This window comes from Eleutherodactylus coqui, chromosome 13 (genome assembly GCF_035609145.1).
Source record: "Eleutherodactylus coqui strain aEleCoq1 chromosome 13, aEleCoq1.hap1, whole genome shotgun sequence".
Classification (NCBI taxonomy): domain Eukaryota; kingdom Metazoa; phylum Chordata; class Amphibia; order Anura; family Eleutherodactylidae; genus Eleutherodactylus; species Eleutherodactylus coqui.
Window position 1 is genome coordinate 38,367,138 of NC_089849.1, and position 18,582 is coordinate 38,385,719.

Below are 18,582 nucleotides of genomic sequence, written 5' to 3' on the forward strand. Positions count from 1 at the left end.
GCAACCGCCGGCACGCAGAACAGACCGTTATCAGTGCAAATAGTTAGAGCTTTGTCCAAGAAAAGTTCCAACGACACGGCTGGAGAATAGTTCAGAGTTGAGGAACACCGCTGGTATAAAATAGTGTTTATAGCCAAAAACTCTGAAGGAAACCTGGACCTCAGAACGGGCCGTATAAGGGCAGCTAGAGACGCTGCAAAGTGTCAGCAGCAAATCCACACCGAATTGTACAGACTTTGTACTCGTTTTCCTCTCTAAAGCACCTGATGGTGCAGAAAAATAAAAAACAGACTCTATACTTACTTCCGCTGACAGCCCTTCTTTTTGAACTTTTTTTTCTGTTTTTTTTTTAACTTATTTTTGTAACTATTTTTTTCTCTGACCCTCCCCCATCATGTCATATAAGACCTCTGGGGGTCAGTCACATTGTAATTATTTTTTCATTTCATAGCTGAGGCATCTATAAGAGCCTCAGTCACAAGGGAAAATCATCCTCCTGTAATGACATCAGTCACTAACAGAGCTGATCTGGGTCTGCTAGGACCCTGCTGCTCTGCTCTTACAGGCAGCACCCGGCGGTCACGTTATTGCCAGGTGAATAGCAAAAGTAACACTTTCCCTCTTTAGTATATAGTGCTCAATTGAGCTCTATGTAGCCTGGAAAGGAAAAGGCAGAAGTGGTTACAAACCGCTTCTCCTCCGGGTCCTCAGCTGTGTCTGACAGCGGAGGACTCGACCTGTATCTGCTTGATTGTAGAAGCAGGGTCTTTAATCCCATGCTGAACTTCTGCTATCGGCCAGGATTAAATCCCAAGACCGAGTGCCGTATAGTTACCGCACTTCGTGCTTAAGGGGTTAACCAACATCGCAGTTCTGTAGGGAAAAGTTTCACAGCGTGTAGATGGGATTTACCCAAATCTCATCAAGCTTTCCTGCTACTCTATTCCACTGTGGATTCTCTGCCTGAAATTCCGCAACAATCCTGCAGAGTGTGAACCTACCTTAAGGAGCATATTAAAAAAGCTCCTTAAGCGAGATAGGCCTTAAAGGTGTTATCCCATGGCAGAACTTATTCTCTACTCACAGGATAGGGGATAACTATCTGCCGGTGGGGATCTGATCTCTCAATTCCTTTAAAAAGGATGGGTTTATGATAAAAGAGCCGCTCTCTGATCTAAGCCCCCGGAGGGGTCGCTAGCAAGTAACCCTGCCTCTATGTCCATATGCTCGAATATAGAGATATGTACACAGAGCAATGGACCTTGATCATAAAACACTGTGTTATAGAGCTATAGTCTCCTATATAGAAAACCTCTCTAGGAAGATATCCTATGTAACATGTATGTACTATCCGATTCCTGAATGTATGTAGTCCTCTGCAGAGCAGAGGTACAGCATTAGGCCACCGGCTTCCATGGGTGTCATTTGTATGGAGGTGTAATATGGCTATGTACATTAAGCCCTAAAGCGTACCTGTACTTTCAAGGGACTTTTTTAGAATAATGCCCTGTGTGTTAATCACCAGATTTTCTCTCTGCAGATACCATTTCTAATTTTTAGTCTTCCCTGAGCTGGTAGGTGTAGACTATGATGTCCTAATACAATGCACACATAGGAGAGCAGGATCTCTGCACTGTGTAGCACAGTCTCATTAGTAGCAGCAGTAGGGGGGACGTTATACAGCAGTACTGAACGGTGGAGCTGTGAATCCAGCGCTGAGGAGAGATTAAACAATTAGGCTGGGCTCACACAAGTGTAATTCTATTACGTATTAAGCGCCCAATGTACGTGCACATAATACGCGGTGAATGAAGTCCATTGATTTTCATTGGTCCATTCACACTTGCAAATCTTCATCGTATTTAATCCCAGCGTAAAAAAAGAATGAAGCAGGTTCTATTTTTCTGGCTAAAATGCGCGATGGGGTCCTATTGTTCTCTATGGGAGCATATGAGATACGCTGTCATGTGCAGGCATACGCGATCACAAAGATGGTGATATGCAGCTCCACACACCAGTACAATGCTGCGATTTGTATGCAGCGTTTTACCATACGGGCTTGACTATTAATTGAAGCTACATCTGTAACTCTGTCTCCCTCCACTACTCCATAGACTTTTATGAGTAGTATGAGACAGCAGCAAGCAAGGACCCACCTCATCCCCGACCCTCACACACATTGCGTATTCATCATTGCACTCCAAGGATGCTCAGAGCATGGAAAACAGAAACCAGGACTGTAGTACTAGTCAGAGACTGCTGACAAGTATGCTTACGGGACTTGTGAAGAGTAACCCTCTGAAGGCAAAGTGACTTGTATAAATGCACCCAGTACATGCACCCTGTAGATGTCAATGGAGAGGAGGAGTACAGACAGCCAGGAGTGGGAGGGAGAGAGCTGACAGCAGTCACTTACTAGTACTACAGTCCTGGATTCTGGCTTGGTTTTCATTTACCAATCATTGCTTCAAAGACTTGTATGAAGGGTCAGGCACTGATCTGATTTGCAGGAAGGCTGCCATCCAATAGGTGGCGCTGCAGAGACATTGTCCCATCTTCCTTTTTTGCATGTATTCCACTCTTGAAGCATGCTTAAAGTGCGTTGATGGATACACCCATACACACTTCCTATATAAGTCTCTGTTACTAGAGACGAACTTCACATGACAAGGAGCAGTAAACAGCAAGTTACTGTGTTTCCCTGAAAATAAGAACCTGTCTTGTATAAATTTTTGCCCTAAAAGAGGCACAGGGTCTTATTTTTGGGGGGTGCCTTATACTCACCTAGCAGTTGCTATTCAAGTCCATTCTGCTGGGCTGCGGCGCTCCTGCAGGCTTCCGTGTACACCTCAATGCTGAGAGAGCATCTCTTGCTGATGACGGGGCTTGAATACCCCACCTGCAGCAAGTGATTGCTCTGATTGGTTCACGAGCGCCGCCTCAGCCAATCAAAGCTGGTGCTCGATGAACCAATCACAGCCATTCAATGATGTCATTCAATGAATGGCTGTGATTGGTTCATCGGGAGCCGGCTCTTATTGGCTCAGGCGGCTCCCCTGAACCAATCAGAGCAATCATTTGCTGGAGGCGGGGTATTCAAGCCTTGTCACCAATAAGAGATACTCCGTCAGCATTGAGGACTGCACCGAAGCCTGCCGGAGCGCCAGTGACCAGCGGGAGGGAGCCGGACGGCGCCCGCTAGGTGAGTATAGCTTTTTCGATGTAGTGTAACTACGGCTTATTTGTGGGGTAGGGCTTATATTTCAAGCTCTCCTTGAAAATCAGGGTAGGGCTTATTATTGGGTTAGGTCTTATTTTCTGGAGAAGACAGTAGAAGGAAAAGACTCCACTAGTGGCCAGCTCTTTAGTGGTTTTTCAGTGCAAGCACAGAGTTTTGGATAAATATAGTGATTTCCATTTTTGCCAGTTGTCACATAAGCACAGGCGTGTTGAAACATTAGGGACCATTTAAACAAGACAGTCATGTGTTAAACTGAATTGGAAACGTCTCCTTAATAATGTAATCAATCAGCGCTGGGAGGCTATAAACTGGAAATGCTTTGTCTAATACCTAAATGTGATGACTCTCAGGCAACAAGTGTCTCATTAACACATGAAAGGATATTGTCAGCATCCCAGCCCCCTTAACAATAATTTCCCTGGTGCAGCAAACTCTAATTACTGGAGTATTATTATGACTGTACATGGCATGAGCAAGCACATTTCATTATTATATATATATATATATATATATATATATATCTATATATCTATATATCTAATTTTGGATGTCCGCCAGGACTTGTCACAGCATCGCTCATTGACAGTGGCAGGAAACCGCCGTAGCGATGCTACCAGAATAAAGAGAAGAATAATGCTTCGGGATACCGAACGTGGATACGGCGTGTACGGGCTTTGACGCCAGCTACAGCCTAATAAAAAAAAATCCAGATTTAAAGATGGAGTCTTGCTTTCAAGTTCAGAGTGTGTTGGAAAATGATGGGCTATAAAAAGGCATGATGGAGTGTGCAATTATGTAGACGACCAAACAATGCAGAAAGCACAATACAACAATAAGGATATTTGTTCTCGCTCCATTGTTTGGCATTTCCATCGGTGTCATTTCATCGACGCATTGTATGGACCTCGTAGAAGCTTCTTATTTGTATATTGTACTCATCAAATCAGAAATAAAGCTCTCCAGGAAATGGCTTTAAAACATCAACAAAAGTTTACAAATTACACTCAAACATACTCCGCTGAATGCGCATAATTTACTGCGTCAAGAAAGGGTTCAGAAAAAAAGAGGACAGAATGTATTTACGACAACGACAGAGCAGACTGATTGAGCGAACTTGTTAGTATTCGGCAATGGAGCGGCCGATCGGGTGAGGCAACACTGCCACCGTGTGGAGCACTTTGGTTACCGCAGAGACATTTGCAAAGCTTCAACCAGCACATTACTGCCCTCAAAGCTTTGCAATGTTCCCATGTTCTGGTGATACATTCATCAGCATGACTGTCTTTGATGACCATTCTGCTTCATTGTCACTTTATCCTATATTTTGGGATATGCAGTTAAAGGGGTTGTATCAAAATTGACTTGTATCACCTATCCATATCATACTGTTTCCCTGAAAATAAGACATAGCATGATTTTCCAGAATTTTTGAGGATGCAAAATGATTTTTCAGGCTTTTTGAGGATGCTTGAAATATAAGCCCTACTCCAAAATTAAGCCCTGCTAACAGTTCATTAAAAAAGTCAATTTAAATAGTGTCCAGGCAGCTATACATGTAAAAAAGTTAAACCTTTTTCAACAAAAATTAATATAGGACACTGTCTTATTTTAGGGGAAACGCGGTAGGTAATAAAAGCCTGGTTGGTGGGGGTCAAACTGCAGAGACTGCCGCCGATCATGAGAATGGAGGTCCCATGTCCCGTCTCGTCACACAGGCACGTCGCACCCACCCGCAAAGATGGGCAGATTTAATTGAACGATGGTCCCAAATGCTTGCGCCACTCTAAAAGGGCTGATGAAAAAAACAGAGCACAAGCGCTGATTTACCTCCAGCAGTCTCATTGATGATGAATGGAGTGACACTGAGCATGTGCGACCGTCGATCAATTCAATCTGGCAGTGAAGAGGATTGGTGGAGACGGGACCCACATTCTCAAGATTGGTCGGGGTCTCAGCAGTGAGCCCCCTAATGATCCGACTATTTAATCACCTATACACGATAGATGATAAAAGTCAATTTTGGTATAACCTCTTTAAAGCGATCCTCCGGTTCCAAGACAGGAGGAGGAGTGTAATATATTACTTTGTGCCCTCCAGTTTGGCTATTTTCCTGATTGATCAGATCCTGGGCTCCTTTGGTCTTTGAAGATGGCTGCAGAGCGCCCCTACCTACCCAATGCTGTGTGCACTGGTAGTCAAAGACGCTGCTCTGTGATTGCCCAATGCTGCTCAAGTGAGCAGTATTGGTCAATCTGAAAGCAGCATGACTGATCTCAGACTACTGCAAGGCAGCAAGGTCCGGGGTAGAGAGAAGCACTATGGCCATCTTGGAAAACCAAAGAGAGAACTTGTATATCCAGGGGAGAAGGGACAGCGCTAGATAATACCTGGACAGATATTATCCCCAGGACAGGAGGGTCCCTTTAAGAGACCTCTAACACAAGCAGAACATTTCCGCAATACACACCTGTGTATTTCCGCTCCATAGCCTGCATTCAGATTTTGGCACGCAATTTCCTGCGACCTTAGTTGCGTATTACGGAAATATTCCACTCGTGGGAAAGATCCCGAATGGGTTTCGATTTTCCCGTGCTGAAGACGTACGATACCTGTGTGCTGAGGATTTCGCACTGAGATGACAGTCCAGAAGAGTCTCCCGTGTGACTGGCCTCGCTGTCGCATCCAGAGACTTCACCTGCGATGACAAGGACATACCGACAGCCGGTTACAATGCATGAACTATTAGATGACGAGTAAGTACAGCCTGACACTACCGATCAGGAACGCTTACACCTTGTAAGGGGTAATAGAACACTATCAGAATTGGGCTGATGATGCAGAAGTTACTAAATTACTCATTTTAGTGACTTTTTCCAGTTTTCAGTTCGATTATCTTTAAGCGCAAGAACAGACGACCTACTAAACAGCCCCCTAAAGTGCTCAGTGGTCACTGTGACCCGCTGTGCCTATTGTAGTGGGTGATGGAGGAGGCGGCGCTGTGTGGGCAGGCGCCTTTCTGTGGTGAATCAGCGCTGCTGAATGGGCTCATGTGGAGGAAGGTTGCTAACAAGGACTGCGGCCATGTGATGGGACATATTAGAGCTCGCTGGTCTGCAAGATCCATACAATAAAGAACATCATAAAGAGCAGTTTTCCAGTTAAGTCTCAGTTTTGAAGATATTAACCCTTTCCAATCCACTGTCTGATGTCTTCAGACATTCTGACTGAAGGCTGTACAGCTCTGATGTCGGAAGACGTCCGGCAGGGTATTCTTACTGTATATTACTGGCCGCTCTGTTGTCGGGGGGCCTCTCTAGCATGTCCCATACTGCAGTACTAGCTCTAGCCAGCAGATGGCGCCATTGTATAATGGCAGAAAGAGAAAGCCCCCTAGGAAACCCTGAATCCAAAATTGGATTGCAAAGGGTTAAACAACAGATGAAAGTCCGTCGTGTGGCTAGCCATGGACCTGTTTCTTACTGCCTTCATCTTTATCCCCATACCTACTGGAGACCCTTACTTCTTACCTGACACAAATCTTAAGGGGGCTGTACCCAAAAACTAAACGTTTCCAGCGCTTTGTTTACCCTGCCCCAGCTTTTTTTTTAGATGTGTTGCGGCCATCAATTTCTAAATGAGAACATTTTTAAAAAAAGGAAATGGGAGGTGGAAACAGACTAAACTACATGGAGGTCGTCTCCCTTAGGCCTAACACACTATGTTACTATGAAGAATGTCTCCCTTCCACCTTCCGGTATGTTCTATTGTGGATACAACACGGTTATATGAGATTTACCAAATTATTGAATTTTTCATAATATTTCTTATTTACATTTTACACAGTGTCCCAACTTTTTTGAAGTTGGGGTTGTAATATGCAGATGTAGCAAAGTCGAACTTTGCAGAAAAAAGCAAAATTCAGAAAAATCGCAGAAGGCAACCATGTACTAACCAATGTACTAATACAAGATAGAAGGGCAGGTAAAAACACCCCATCCCCAACATGCAGACGGCCAAAGTGCCAACTAGAGGAGCAATTGTACAAGTGTAAAGTACTCATGAACAACCTTGCACAGATGGGCGATCATTTTGCATAAACTATTAAGTAGCTACTCAGCTACTTAAGAGCAATTAAGTGTGCAAATGAAGCCTTAGCTGAAAGCAGTTAATAGCGTGAGGGCTCTTATCTGCTTTCAGTTCTTATATTTTCCAGCGGCAAACAATGCTATCAGCCTTACCTGCCGAGAACTGCTGCCAAGGCTGAAGGACGATTTTTAGGTTGGACTGAATTTAACGATCGGCTATCAGTGCGCGATGGCCGCGCATTTAGACGCAACGATGATCGCTCAAACGATTGCTTTTTAGCGTTTTTGAGCGATCATCGCTCCGTGTAAATGTGCCTTTACTCAAAAATAGGAACATGCAGACCGCCAAAGTGGTAAATGGAGCAGCGTTGCACAAATGCAAAGTACTGATGAACAACCTTGCACAAAGGGGGTGGCTGCTTCGTACTATACTTGCACATAGACAAAACATACAAAGGGTGCCAGGCCAAGTAACACTTATACATCGCTGCTCCACTTAGCACTTTGGCTGTCTGCATGTTCATATTTATCAGTATTTAGGAGTAGATTTTGCAACATGCAGTGCGGCTTTGAACGCTGGGGGTGCCTGGGGTGCCAGTGTGGTTTGAGGTGCAGGGCAGCCCGTTGAACTGAAATATGGCATAGTTAATCATTGGAAGCCTGCATGGTGCACTACATGTACTATGTGCTTTATTCATGTGCAAGTGTAGCACAAAGCAGCTCACTGCAGGGTAGGTATGTGAGCGGCTGTACATCAGTTCTCTGCATTTGGCACTTTGAGGGAGGTGGTGCTTCTACCTGCCCTCCTGTATTAGTACATTGGTTAGTTTATGGCCGTTTTCTGTGATTTTTCTAAATTCCTGCAGCAATTTATTAACATTGGATTACATTGTGCTCCATCTGTGCATTCTATTCTCTCTCTAACCTTCTCTAGTAACTATCCTCACCACAGGCGTAGCAATATATAGCTATATGGAAAGTTACATCCAAGTAGGGTTTGGATGGTTAAATGCAGATATCTCGGTCTCCATTTCATAGGCTAAAATGGGTAAAAAAGCATAGTGACCTGTATATTGTTATATGGCAACCATGGGAATACTTGAAATGTCAGTAACAGTAGGACTATATTCATGCATTGCACAATTTGCACTGTGTAAAATTCGCTGCAGATTTTGGTGTGAATCCGCACACTTTACCCTTCAACCGGTGAAATTTGTGGCAATTTTAAAGCGTTTATTAAGCCATGTATGAACATACCCTAAAAGCTCATTTCAGGAGCGATCACTATATCTCCACAGGTTCAAGATTTTTTTATGAAGTCTTCCTAATTTCCACCTTACTAACATAAGCAGGCGTGCCTAAAGCAAGGTTATGCAACACCTCTAAGCAGTCTACGCTACAGCAAACAGAACTTCCCATGACTGTCTGCTCATCCAGACAGCAGGTCAAATGGCTACAAAATAAACTTGACTCGCGCTATTAGATGTGTTGGGTAGCTGCAAGTAAAGAAACTAACTGCTCTGAAAGGTACATAATAATAAAAGGAGTGCAGTATGTAAATCGGCCCAATATCAGGAGTGAATAGTGAACTGTGCAGACTATAGGAAAAAAATCCCAGATACCAAAGTGCAGGACTTAAGACCCATCTAGACACAATGATTATCGCTCAAAAGCCATCTCTCGAGCGGTAATCGTTGCGTGTAAATGTGCCCATCTTTCCGTTTTCTGCCGAATGATGGATTGCAGTTCAGCATGAAATCCATCATTCGGCAGAACAGCTGATAAGACGGACCGCACGCTGTGTTCTGGCTGGGGAGCGTTGATTACATTCTCTCAGCTGTAATCAGCGAGGCAGAACAAAGATAATGTATTCAGCGAACAGTGGTTGGTCTGTTCCCTGATTACAGCTCTTGGCAGCTCACAGGCTATTAATTGGTACTAATAGGCATTAGTACCAATTAGTAGATTATGCAAAATGATCCCTCAAAAGCCATCTTTTGAGCGATCATCTTTGTGTCTAAATGCACCCTTAATTAGCAAACGAGGAATAAAATTGGCTCATACCAAAGTTCTGCTCCTGGACTGGATCATCACAATCGTTCTCCACATTAGTCATTTCTTCTTCGTCATTTTCCACAGTCACCATTTCCTCATTATTGCAGTACCCTCCTACTCTTGGTCTTTTCAGACTGCTCTCCTGTGTCCTATGCTGACTGCGTGCGCCATTGTGGTCAGGGGCTCCGTTAATGGAGTGATCAGAGGTGTTTGACTGAGAAGAGAATAGATTCACAGACCGCTGAGATTCCTGACTGTAGGCCATAGCTTCATGTGGGAGACTGAAGCTAGTCTGAGTTTTGCCACTAGTACTGCAGCTACTAAACATTGCCATGGCACCGCCACCTTGCTTCTTGGGTGAAGAACTGGCAGATAAATTTTTCATATTGACAATAGTTGATGCATTACCAAGTAATGCACTAAAACTCGGCAACTCGTCATCTCCACTAGACTCCTCTTCGGAAGATTCTAACTTTTGTGCTCTACTCCGTTTGCGCTTTCTTTCAACTTGTGACTGGTTGACAGGAGATACGGAACAGTCAACCGATTCTGACTTCTTGCCATCTCCAAAGACAAATGACTTTTCAGCGACAACACAGCAACTTGTATCTTCTCTGTCAACATTGCCCAACAATCCATCAGGCGTATCAGAGTCAACTTCAGGACTTTTGCAAGGACTGCTATTGCGAAGCGCTGTGTGGCCTAAAAGTTTCACTGTCATTGACCCTTGAGAACTATTAGAAGAAGTAATTTGATTTACTTGCTCTTCTTCAAAACGGCACTTCTGATAAGAATCGTTCCTCGCTTGCTCATTTTCTCCTTGACCGCTCCCACTTCTAGTGTCTCCTCGCATGGATGCAGCAAGATTTTGATGAGTAACTATGGGGCACAGAGACATCGATTCAGATTCTGAAGGCAACAGAGGTCCTTCGCTTTCATTTACAGCAGCATTTTTACCATGATGACATTTTTGGAGGGCTTCGATGTCTTTATTACTCAATTGGTCTTCGGTTGTTATAGCCGTATGTACCGCTAGCTTATCTGTGTTCTTAGCTGAACTTTTAACATTGCGTTTTGAAGATAATCTGTAATTCTTTTTAGACCTCAAACTCCTTGAAGGCTTAGGCTGGTTTTCTTGAAGATTTTTGCATTGGCTTTCACAATGAATATCCTCATTAGGTTTACAAAGGCTTTGGCCATTCAAAGGTTTCCCTTTATCCCGTTGTCCATTTGTAAAGCTGGTACCAATATCGGAGATGTCCACTGGATCACAATTTTCCTTATTAGGAATTTTAGTAACTGGATCTAGTTTAAAGGACATCCGCTTGGCACTTTTGAATGTCTTCAGAAGGAATTGAGTATCAAGGTCGGAGTCTTCCATCTCTGGTGCATTTACCAGTGTTTCGGCATTCTGCTTTGGTATAGTAGAAGATCCTATATCTTTTGCCATCTGAGAAGAATCGTACTCCATATGTGAACCTCCATTTCTTCCAATTGTCACCTTTTGGACTGCAATCAGTGAGTTGCCATTAATTTGGTGTCCAGGGTCTTCTGAGACTTCTGGTTTTTCACTGTTGATCATGGTAGAGATGTTATTTGGAGGGTCATCAATCTGTGGTTCCCCATTCCTAATGTCCTTACCATTATTATCTGTAGCCATCTGATTTGAAATATTTTCTTTTACTAAATTAAGTCTTTTGCTCCGTCTAACATTTTTCTGGCTAACATCATTTCCCGGTTCGGTGTTACTTGGGTAGCTGTCAATTTTGATGTGAAGAGGACTTTGCTCTTGGCAGGAGCCTACATCTTTTCCATTAGTCAATTTGAGAGACTGCATCGTCCGCGTACTTTGTATCTTCTCAGACTTTCTTTTCAAAGACTTCTTTGGCTTGCTTGGCTGATCATCTAAAACAGGTTCCAAATCTTGCCCTATCACCTCTATTTTATCAGCATCTAAACATACGGCACTTTGTACTATCAGATGACCGTTTCCAGTATCTAGACCAAAATCATCCACAATCACAGGATCGCTGCTGATACTAGCCGCACGCTGTTCCTTTTCTTCAACCTTCTTAATGAAGTCTTCAGGCTGAAGACCAGTACTTCGCTTTGGCTTTAAGTTAGCGGTTTTGAAAACCTCATTTACTATTAACTGCTCTCCAGCCCCATTCACGTGGACATCCGCAACACATGTCACTTTACCAACTGGGTTTGGCTTTCTCTCTCTTTTGTATACTCTACCAAATATCTGATCCTCAACGTTAACCATACTCTTCTCAACAGCTTCTGTCACGACATGACGATGAGATACAGCCATCAATTCTGTCTCATCAGTCAAACTGGAGCATTTGTCGGAGTCATCCTGATCTTCTACACAAGATACATCAGGTAGAAACTCATCATCCCTCGAAGAATTATTCAAAAGCTCATCCGTCTTCAGAAACCACTCCTTAACCTTCTTAATACTCTTCTTCACCTGGTGCTTTGATACTGTACAAGACGTGTCCCTTGGACTATCCTGAGTGCTCCCCGTGTTCTCGGGGGTAGAGACATTATCATATTGATCATCAATTGCAATTTTCAGAGTCTGTCTTTCACTGTACTGGTGCCTTTTTATTGCCATATTGGCATTGGGCTCTGTGCGTTTCAAGTTTCTTCCACTTTCATCAGGTTTTACATGTTCGCTTTTGCAAGAGTCCTTGTTAGATATTAAAGGGTCTGTGAGTATTGCAGAATTTTCACTGGGCGAATCCTTAAGGGGTCTGACACCATCAATGGACCATAAAGTGCTTCTTATGCTCTCAAGGTCTCTTTCCGAAAATCCATATTCGGCTATAAAAAAAAAAAAGTAAAAGAAATTAATAAATGTAGACTGGGCAGAAATCCGCGTTCTACCTTACATAATGGGGTGTTCCTACTAAATACATTCATCAATTACCCACAGTATAGGCTTTATGTGTATAATCCCTGGGGGCTTAAGTGCTGGGAACTCAGCGATCACAAGTACAGTAGTCCACGAATCAGTCAAATGAATGGAACAGCAGTGCGCATGTGTGACCACTGTTCCATTTATGGTCTATGGCGATAGTCGAGCGTAGCACTAGGCTACCTCCATCAGTCCCACATGAGTGAATGGAGCAGTAGTCACATATGCACACTGCCACTCCATGTACTTGGGGAAACCACCATTGTCGTGGTTATTGAGGGTCTTAGCAGTTGGATAAATAATTTTATCAGCTGTGAGTAGGCGATAAATACAATTTTTGGAAAAATCCCTTTAAGATGCAAGTTCTACTAAGATCCACCGCTTGTAGCAAACACTGGGGAACATTTATCAGTGTGCTTACAACTGCTTTCTGGTGAAGATACATGGAAAAATGTAGTTTGCTTTCACTTTTCCTGAAAAACATTTTTCTGTGGCTGCAGTTTCCGAATCATGCCGAGTGCAATTAGATCTGTATGTTCTTCCACCTTAAAGGGATTGACCAAGGAGTAACATTTTGAGCATGATAGCAGTGACTTCCTGTAAAATAATAAACCAGATATACTCCTCCTAGGTTGATCTTGGCCTCTTTCAGCCTCTCCGGTCTCCACTTCACTTCCCCGGTAGCTGTGACACTAGGCCGTCTAACCACATGACAGCTTGTGCCAAGGACTGGTAGAGCGGAGCACCGTACTTGGCAGAAGGTGTCACACGCTCAGACGGCCCTGTGATAGAGCTACCCAGAGGCGAGTCCGATAGTTTGTTTTTCAAAGGTTAAAAGATAAAAAGGTATTAACCCTTTCCAATCCACTGTCTGCCGTCTGGAGACATTCTGATTGAAGGCTGAACAGCTCTGATGTCGGAAGACGTCCGGCAGGGTATTCTTACTGTAGATTACTGGCCGCTCTGTTGTCAGGGGCCTCTCCAGCATGTGCCATACCGCAGTACAGGCTCTAGCCAGCAGATGGTGCCATTGTATAATATCAGAAAGAGAAAGCCCCCTAGGAAACCTTGAATCCAAAATTGGATTGCAAAGGGTGAAGGAGGCTTTAGATGATAGTACAAAGGACTTTATTTGGCAACGCATTTCAGTACCAGAATGGCACCTTCCTCCGGCCGGTTACATTGCGTATATGTGGGGCGTTTGTACACAAGGTTGCTAAGAGACAATAGAAGGAAAGTAAAATAAAAAGTAACCAGGAAGCCAGTGCATGAGATACTCTGCCATGCGTAATCAAAAACGTGGTGACACGCAACTCCAGATGCCAGGAAACGGCTGCGATTTTTACGCAACGTTTGACCACACGGTCGTGTGCGCCCAGCCGTAGGGCTTCAGTCATAATTCTGTCTCTGCTCTGTTTTTGAAGTAGAGAGAACGTAGTTAAAACGGTAATAAACTTTTTTTCCGCCACGGTCTTCTTATAACGCAGAAAGCAAACGTAAAACTATCTTTTTGTTTCCATTCGGTTTGGTTTGCGTTTTTTTTTTTTTTAAACGGAACGAATAGTGCTGCAGGCACGTTTCCTTGAGCCTCTGCTTAACATACACTACGACGTGAATAGACCTCAAGGACATTCATCAACGAGGCATTAATCTGGCACATACTACAAAAGGGAGAGGTAGTAATTGGTGAATGTGTTGTCTAAAGCGGCCCCTCTATAAAAAGCGTAACATATATTCCGGGTTTTATCCGAACAGTCACATTTATCACAGGCGGCTGAAGAAATAACTAACTTTTTATTACTACAGGAAGAGAAATTAAACAAAAGTAATTTTTTTCATACTATTTTGCTGCATTAGTCGCATAAAAGCAACTTTAAATGGGTCCCTCGGTCGTATTTCATTCCGTTCTTTAATTAGAAAATGGTGAAAAAAAATGTATGATGTAAAAAAATATATCAATCGCAACACTGTGCTGAAAGTTAGCTTTAGTTAAGCAGTGAGACAGCAGACTGAATTATGTACAGGCAATCATATCTTATAGCGCTTTAATCCTGATGAGGCATTCTGGAGACACAATAAATCAGCGGGGGAAAGAGCAAGCGATATTTAATTTTTGCTCGAATCCTCGGTAAAACTGACATCCTTGTTATGAATGTTTCTAATATTGTGATGTTTCATTATGTATGAAAACATAATTATGGAGTTGACATTGCTTTAGACATAATGCAGGCGATTTAAAAAATGGGAAACAGAGTTCACTGCAAAGTACAAATTCACTTGAGTTGGGAGAACAGCATAATTCCCGGTCTCAACACCTGCCTGGTCTGCTAATGGGAAAACGACACATTGATGCCGATTGCCACTTAACGCTAATAAAGGTTCCTTTTCGTTTAGGGTGATGCGGTCACATGAGGTTTAGCTTCATCTGGCGCAGAAATGTGTAGTCGGGAGATCGGACAACCAATGATGCCGCCCCCAAACTGCAGAACTCTGGAGGAAAGTGTCGGGCATTATATCATACAGTTGACCTTGACAACAAGACCGCCCCATCAGATGACGCATCCCCCCATCTGCCACAACATGGAACGCGATAGCGTAGTTTTCAAGATAAGGCTACAACTGTCCCGAAATCGGTTTTCTGGATATTTACTATTGAAGATCCATCCTCAAGATAGGTCATCAATAGTTGATCGGCGGTGATCGGTTACTTGGGATCCCAGCTGGTCCTCCGGGTGCGGTCAGTCCAGCAGAGCCGGACATCAGCATCGGTGGTTAGAGGGGGAAGTGTGATAGAAAGGATTTGCTTTCGGTGAATTAATAGGAGCGATGCCTTCCATTATACATCCGGCTCTGACTGCAATGGGGATTCAGAAGTGTAATGGAAAGTGATAGATGCCCAGAAAACTTCTGTAAGTGTATAGACCATAACTACAAGAAGATATGTGAAAAGTCGTACCATTTTCCATTATTTGCATTGTTTGTCTCAGCATGTGACACGTTGCTATTGCAATCTGACCATAGGATCACTTGGTCAAGTGATATATAAACTCACCTTAAAGGGGTTGTACCAAGATTCCACAGGATAGGAAATGACTTGCTGATCGTGGGGGTCTCAGCACCGAGACCCCCACCAATCCTGAGAACAGGGATCCAGAGTCCCCTGTCCTCCGCATTACAGACCTAATTGTTGCTCAATTCGTTATCAGTGGGAGTGCAGAGATAGCAAGTGCCAAGCGCTCAGGTATTTCTTTCAGCCATATTGAAATGAATGGAGCACCAATGGCGGATGCTCGGTCAATTCTCCATGCACTATGATAGGAACACGGAAGTAAAATTAGTTCTATGACTGAGGCTTGAAACCCTGGGTATCTCTACGGTCGCTCTCCCTGAGACTTGGTGGGGACTGGTGCTTGTGACTATTCTTAGAGGCCTATTTGGACCTTCGGTGTGGAGACCTGTCAGCTAGACGGGTTCCCAATACCAGGCGAGTCCACGTCCATTTATTACAATATTTGTTATATATTGGATCCTCCTTGGAGCGCGGATACAACTATCCATTCTTTCTATTCACTATGATGTCACTGCAGGGAAGAAGCACCCCAGCAGTGATGAGCACAGGGGAACACTGGACCCCCGTTTCTCAGGATCAGCGGCAGTCTCAGTGGTGAGATCCCCACTGATCAGCAAATTATTCCCTATACAGTGGATAGGAGATGAAGGGCTGTACCAAAATTCTAAGTTAAAGTTGCATTTTGGCGATTGCTCACTATTATATTAGAAAGACAAATGATTAGCAATTCCCTAGTTATAACTAATAACAACTAAATAGCACTTCAAAAGTGAAATTTATATAAAAGGGGAAAGATCACTTGTGACGTCTGTGCTTTGTCAATGAACAGAACAGATGGACCTTTATAAAAACCGCCACCAAAACCTACCTTGATCAGACGCTGCCACATCATCCGACTCCAGTTTTGAAGAAAGCGGATCATTGGCTTCTTTCGCCATCAGGCAGTTGTTGAGAGACGCCCCAAGGTCACATGACACAGCGGGTTCATCAACTTCACTTCTATCAGAAACAAGAGGATGTGTTTATATGTACAGCATTACCTTCAAGAGACGATTTCCCAGCAAAACAGCTATGTGAGCGCTTGCTCTTTGCGGGACGAGTTGTATTTTTCACTGGTACCATTTACTTTTGACCATCTTTTGAACCCCATAACTTTTTTTATTTGTCCACTTTAAAAAAAACTAAATAAATAACATTTTAAATGGATAAAATAGGAAAAAAATGTTTTTAGGAGAGCGACCCCTAACAGGCATTACCCCCCTCCCCCGTTCTCCCCACAAAAAGAAAACTCCTCCAGCAAAACCAGAGAAATAAAAGTGCTATGGGTTTCAGAAGGAGACCATGCAGATTCAATTGCTTTTCTCTAAAAATGTGTTTTTATTATGCAAAGGAGTAAAAAAAATCTAAAAATAAAACATGTCTAAACTTGGTATTGCAGTAATTGTGCTGCTCCATCATCAGGTTATTTGTACTGTATGGTGAACGCTGTAAAAACATCCAGAAATGATTAGGTCTTCTTTTTACAATCAGCCCCCACCCCCAAAACTGTAATATGAGTTATACATTATATGTAGTTCAGAGTAGTGCCATTAAAGTATACAACTCGTCCTATAAAAACAAGGGTCTCACCACCTATCCCAAGAACGGGAGGGAGTCCCATGTCCCCAACGTCCTTCCCACTTGATTCACTGTGGGTGGGGGAAGCATCCCTACAGTGACAAGAAGAGGGGGACGCTAGGGGATAACTTGTAATTCTGGTACAAGAGCCTAAGGGTGGCTTTATATGGGACAACTATGGCTTGAACAGTTGCTAAAAGTAGCCGCCGAAGCATACTCTCGAAGTAGCCGCCGAAGCATACTCTCGAAGTAGCCGCCGAAGCATACTCTAGAAGTAGCCGCCGAAGCATACTCTAGAAGTAGCCGCCGAAGCATACTCTAGAAGTAGCCGCCGAAGCATACTCTAGAAGTAGCCGCCGAAGCATACTCTAGAAGTAGCCGCCGAAGCATACTCTAGAAGTAGCCGCCGAAGCATACTCTAGAAGTAGCCGCCGAAGCATACTCTAGAAGTAGCCGCCGAAGCATACTCTAGAAGTAGCCGCCGAAGCATACTCTAGAAGTAGCCGCCGAAGCATACTCTAGAAGTAGCCGCCGAAGCATACTCTAGAAGTAGCCGCCGAAGCATACTCTAGAAGTAGTCGCCGAAGCACACAAACAACTGTAGCTTTTACACACTGATTATTGTTCACTAGTTGAATTTCACGATAGACGAACAAATCGTTGGGAGTATTCACACAGGCTAAAATATCATTTGTCGACTAGTTATGGGGAGTGGGGTACTTTGGCGGCCATGTATCCAAAATTTCAACCCTTCCCCAACGCGTGTTCATTGGTGGCCAAGTCCACTAAGTGAGCATAAATGCATGCAAGTGGTCTTTGAGTGAACACTCGCTGCTGCAGTTTCTCGCTGGCCCGACTGAACAGTCAGTGCTGCAGTGAGTGTATCTTTGAAGACCAAAACCAGCAGTAGACCGTAGCAATGAGCTCTTTTGAAAGCCCACAGGGACTATACAGTCGAGGATCAATTGTATGTATTTTGGATCTTACGTGGGAGAGCAAATATTTAAAAAAAAAAAAAAAAAGGTAGAAGCCAATCAGCGCTCAGTGGGAGGCGCATGTCGAACAAGCGCACACCTCCCTGCAAAGTTGCTGGCTAGTCATTGAAAGACACCAGATAATTAATCAAGTAACGACTATTTTTAGATGAACTGAAACCAGACGACTACAAATCTTAAGCCCGCAACCTTCAGGTCATGAGTGAGAGCTTAGGACTGCATTTCTGCTGCCTTAACACACTGTTACACAAGGCTCACTTGTCCCTGGTTGGTGGCTGTGTTTAAATGGAAGACCTGCAGATTACCTTCGAGCAACTATTTGGAATCTAGTTATGTAGAGCCGGCCTAAGGCCTCATGTCCACAGGGAAAATCAGGCCCGCTAATGATTCTACATGGAGAATCTGCAGCGGGTCCCTCCTTTCCCGCGGACGTGAGGGCTGAAAATAAGAATAAATAAGAATAAACTCACCTGCAGCAGGCCGTGCGTGTCTTCCCTTCTTCGCGGCCGGATCTTTTTTCTTCGGCCCGGTGGATGCGCTCGGCAACGCCGGCGCCGGGCACATCCGCCGACCAGAAGAAAGAAGATCCTGCC

The 18,582-nt window shown here is 43.8% G+C and overlaps 1 protein-coding gene across 4 annotated transcripts in view; it reads right to left on the reverse strand.

The window, feature by feature from the left end:
• BRCA1 (BRCA1 DNA repair associated) overlaps nucleotides 1-18,582 on the reverse strand; it is a 155,888-nt gene that overhangs the window by 79,460 nt on the left and 57,846 nt on the right. For all 4 annotated transcript variants that reach the window (XM_066587729.1, XM_066587728.1, XM_066587726.1 and 1 more), the window contains exons 9-11: nucleotides 16,246-16,376; nucleotides 9,391-12,213; nucleotides 5,851-5,936 (exon numbers count right to left, since the gene is read on the reverse strand). In XM_066587729.1, the coding sequence (XP_066443826.1) occupies nucleotides 5,851-5,936; nucleotides 9,391-12,213; nucleotides 16,246-16,376 (3,040 nt within the window). The remainder of the gene's footprint in view (nucleotides 1-5,850; nucleotides 5,937-9,390; nucleotides 12,214-16,245; nucleotides 16,377-18,582) is intronic.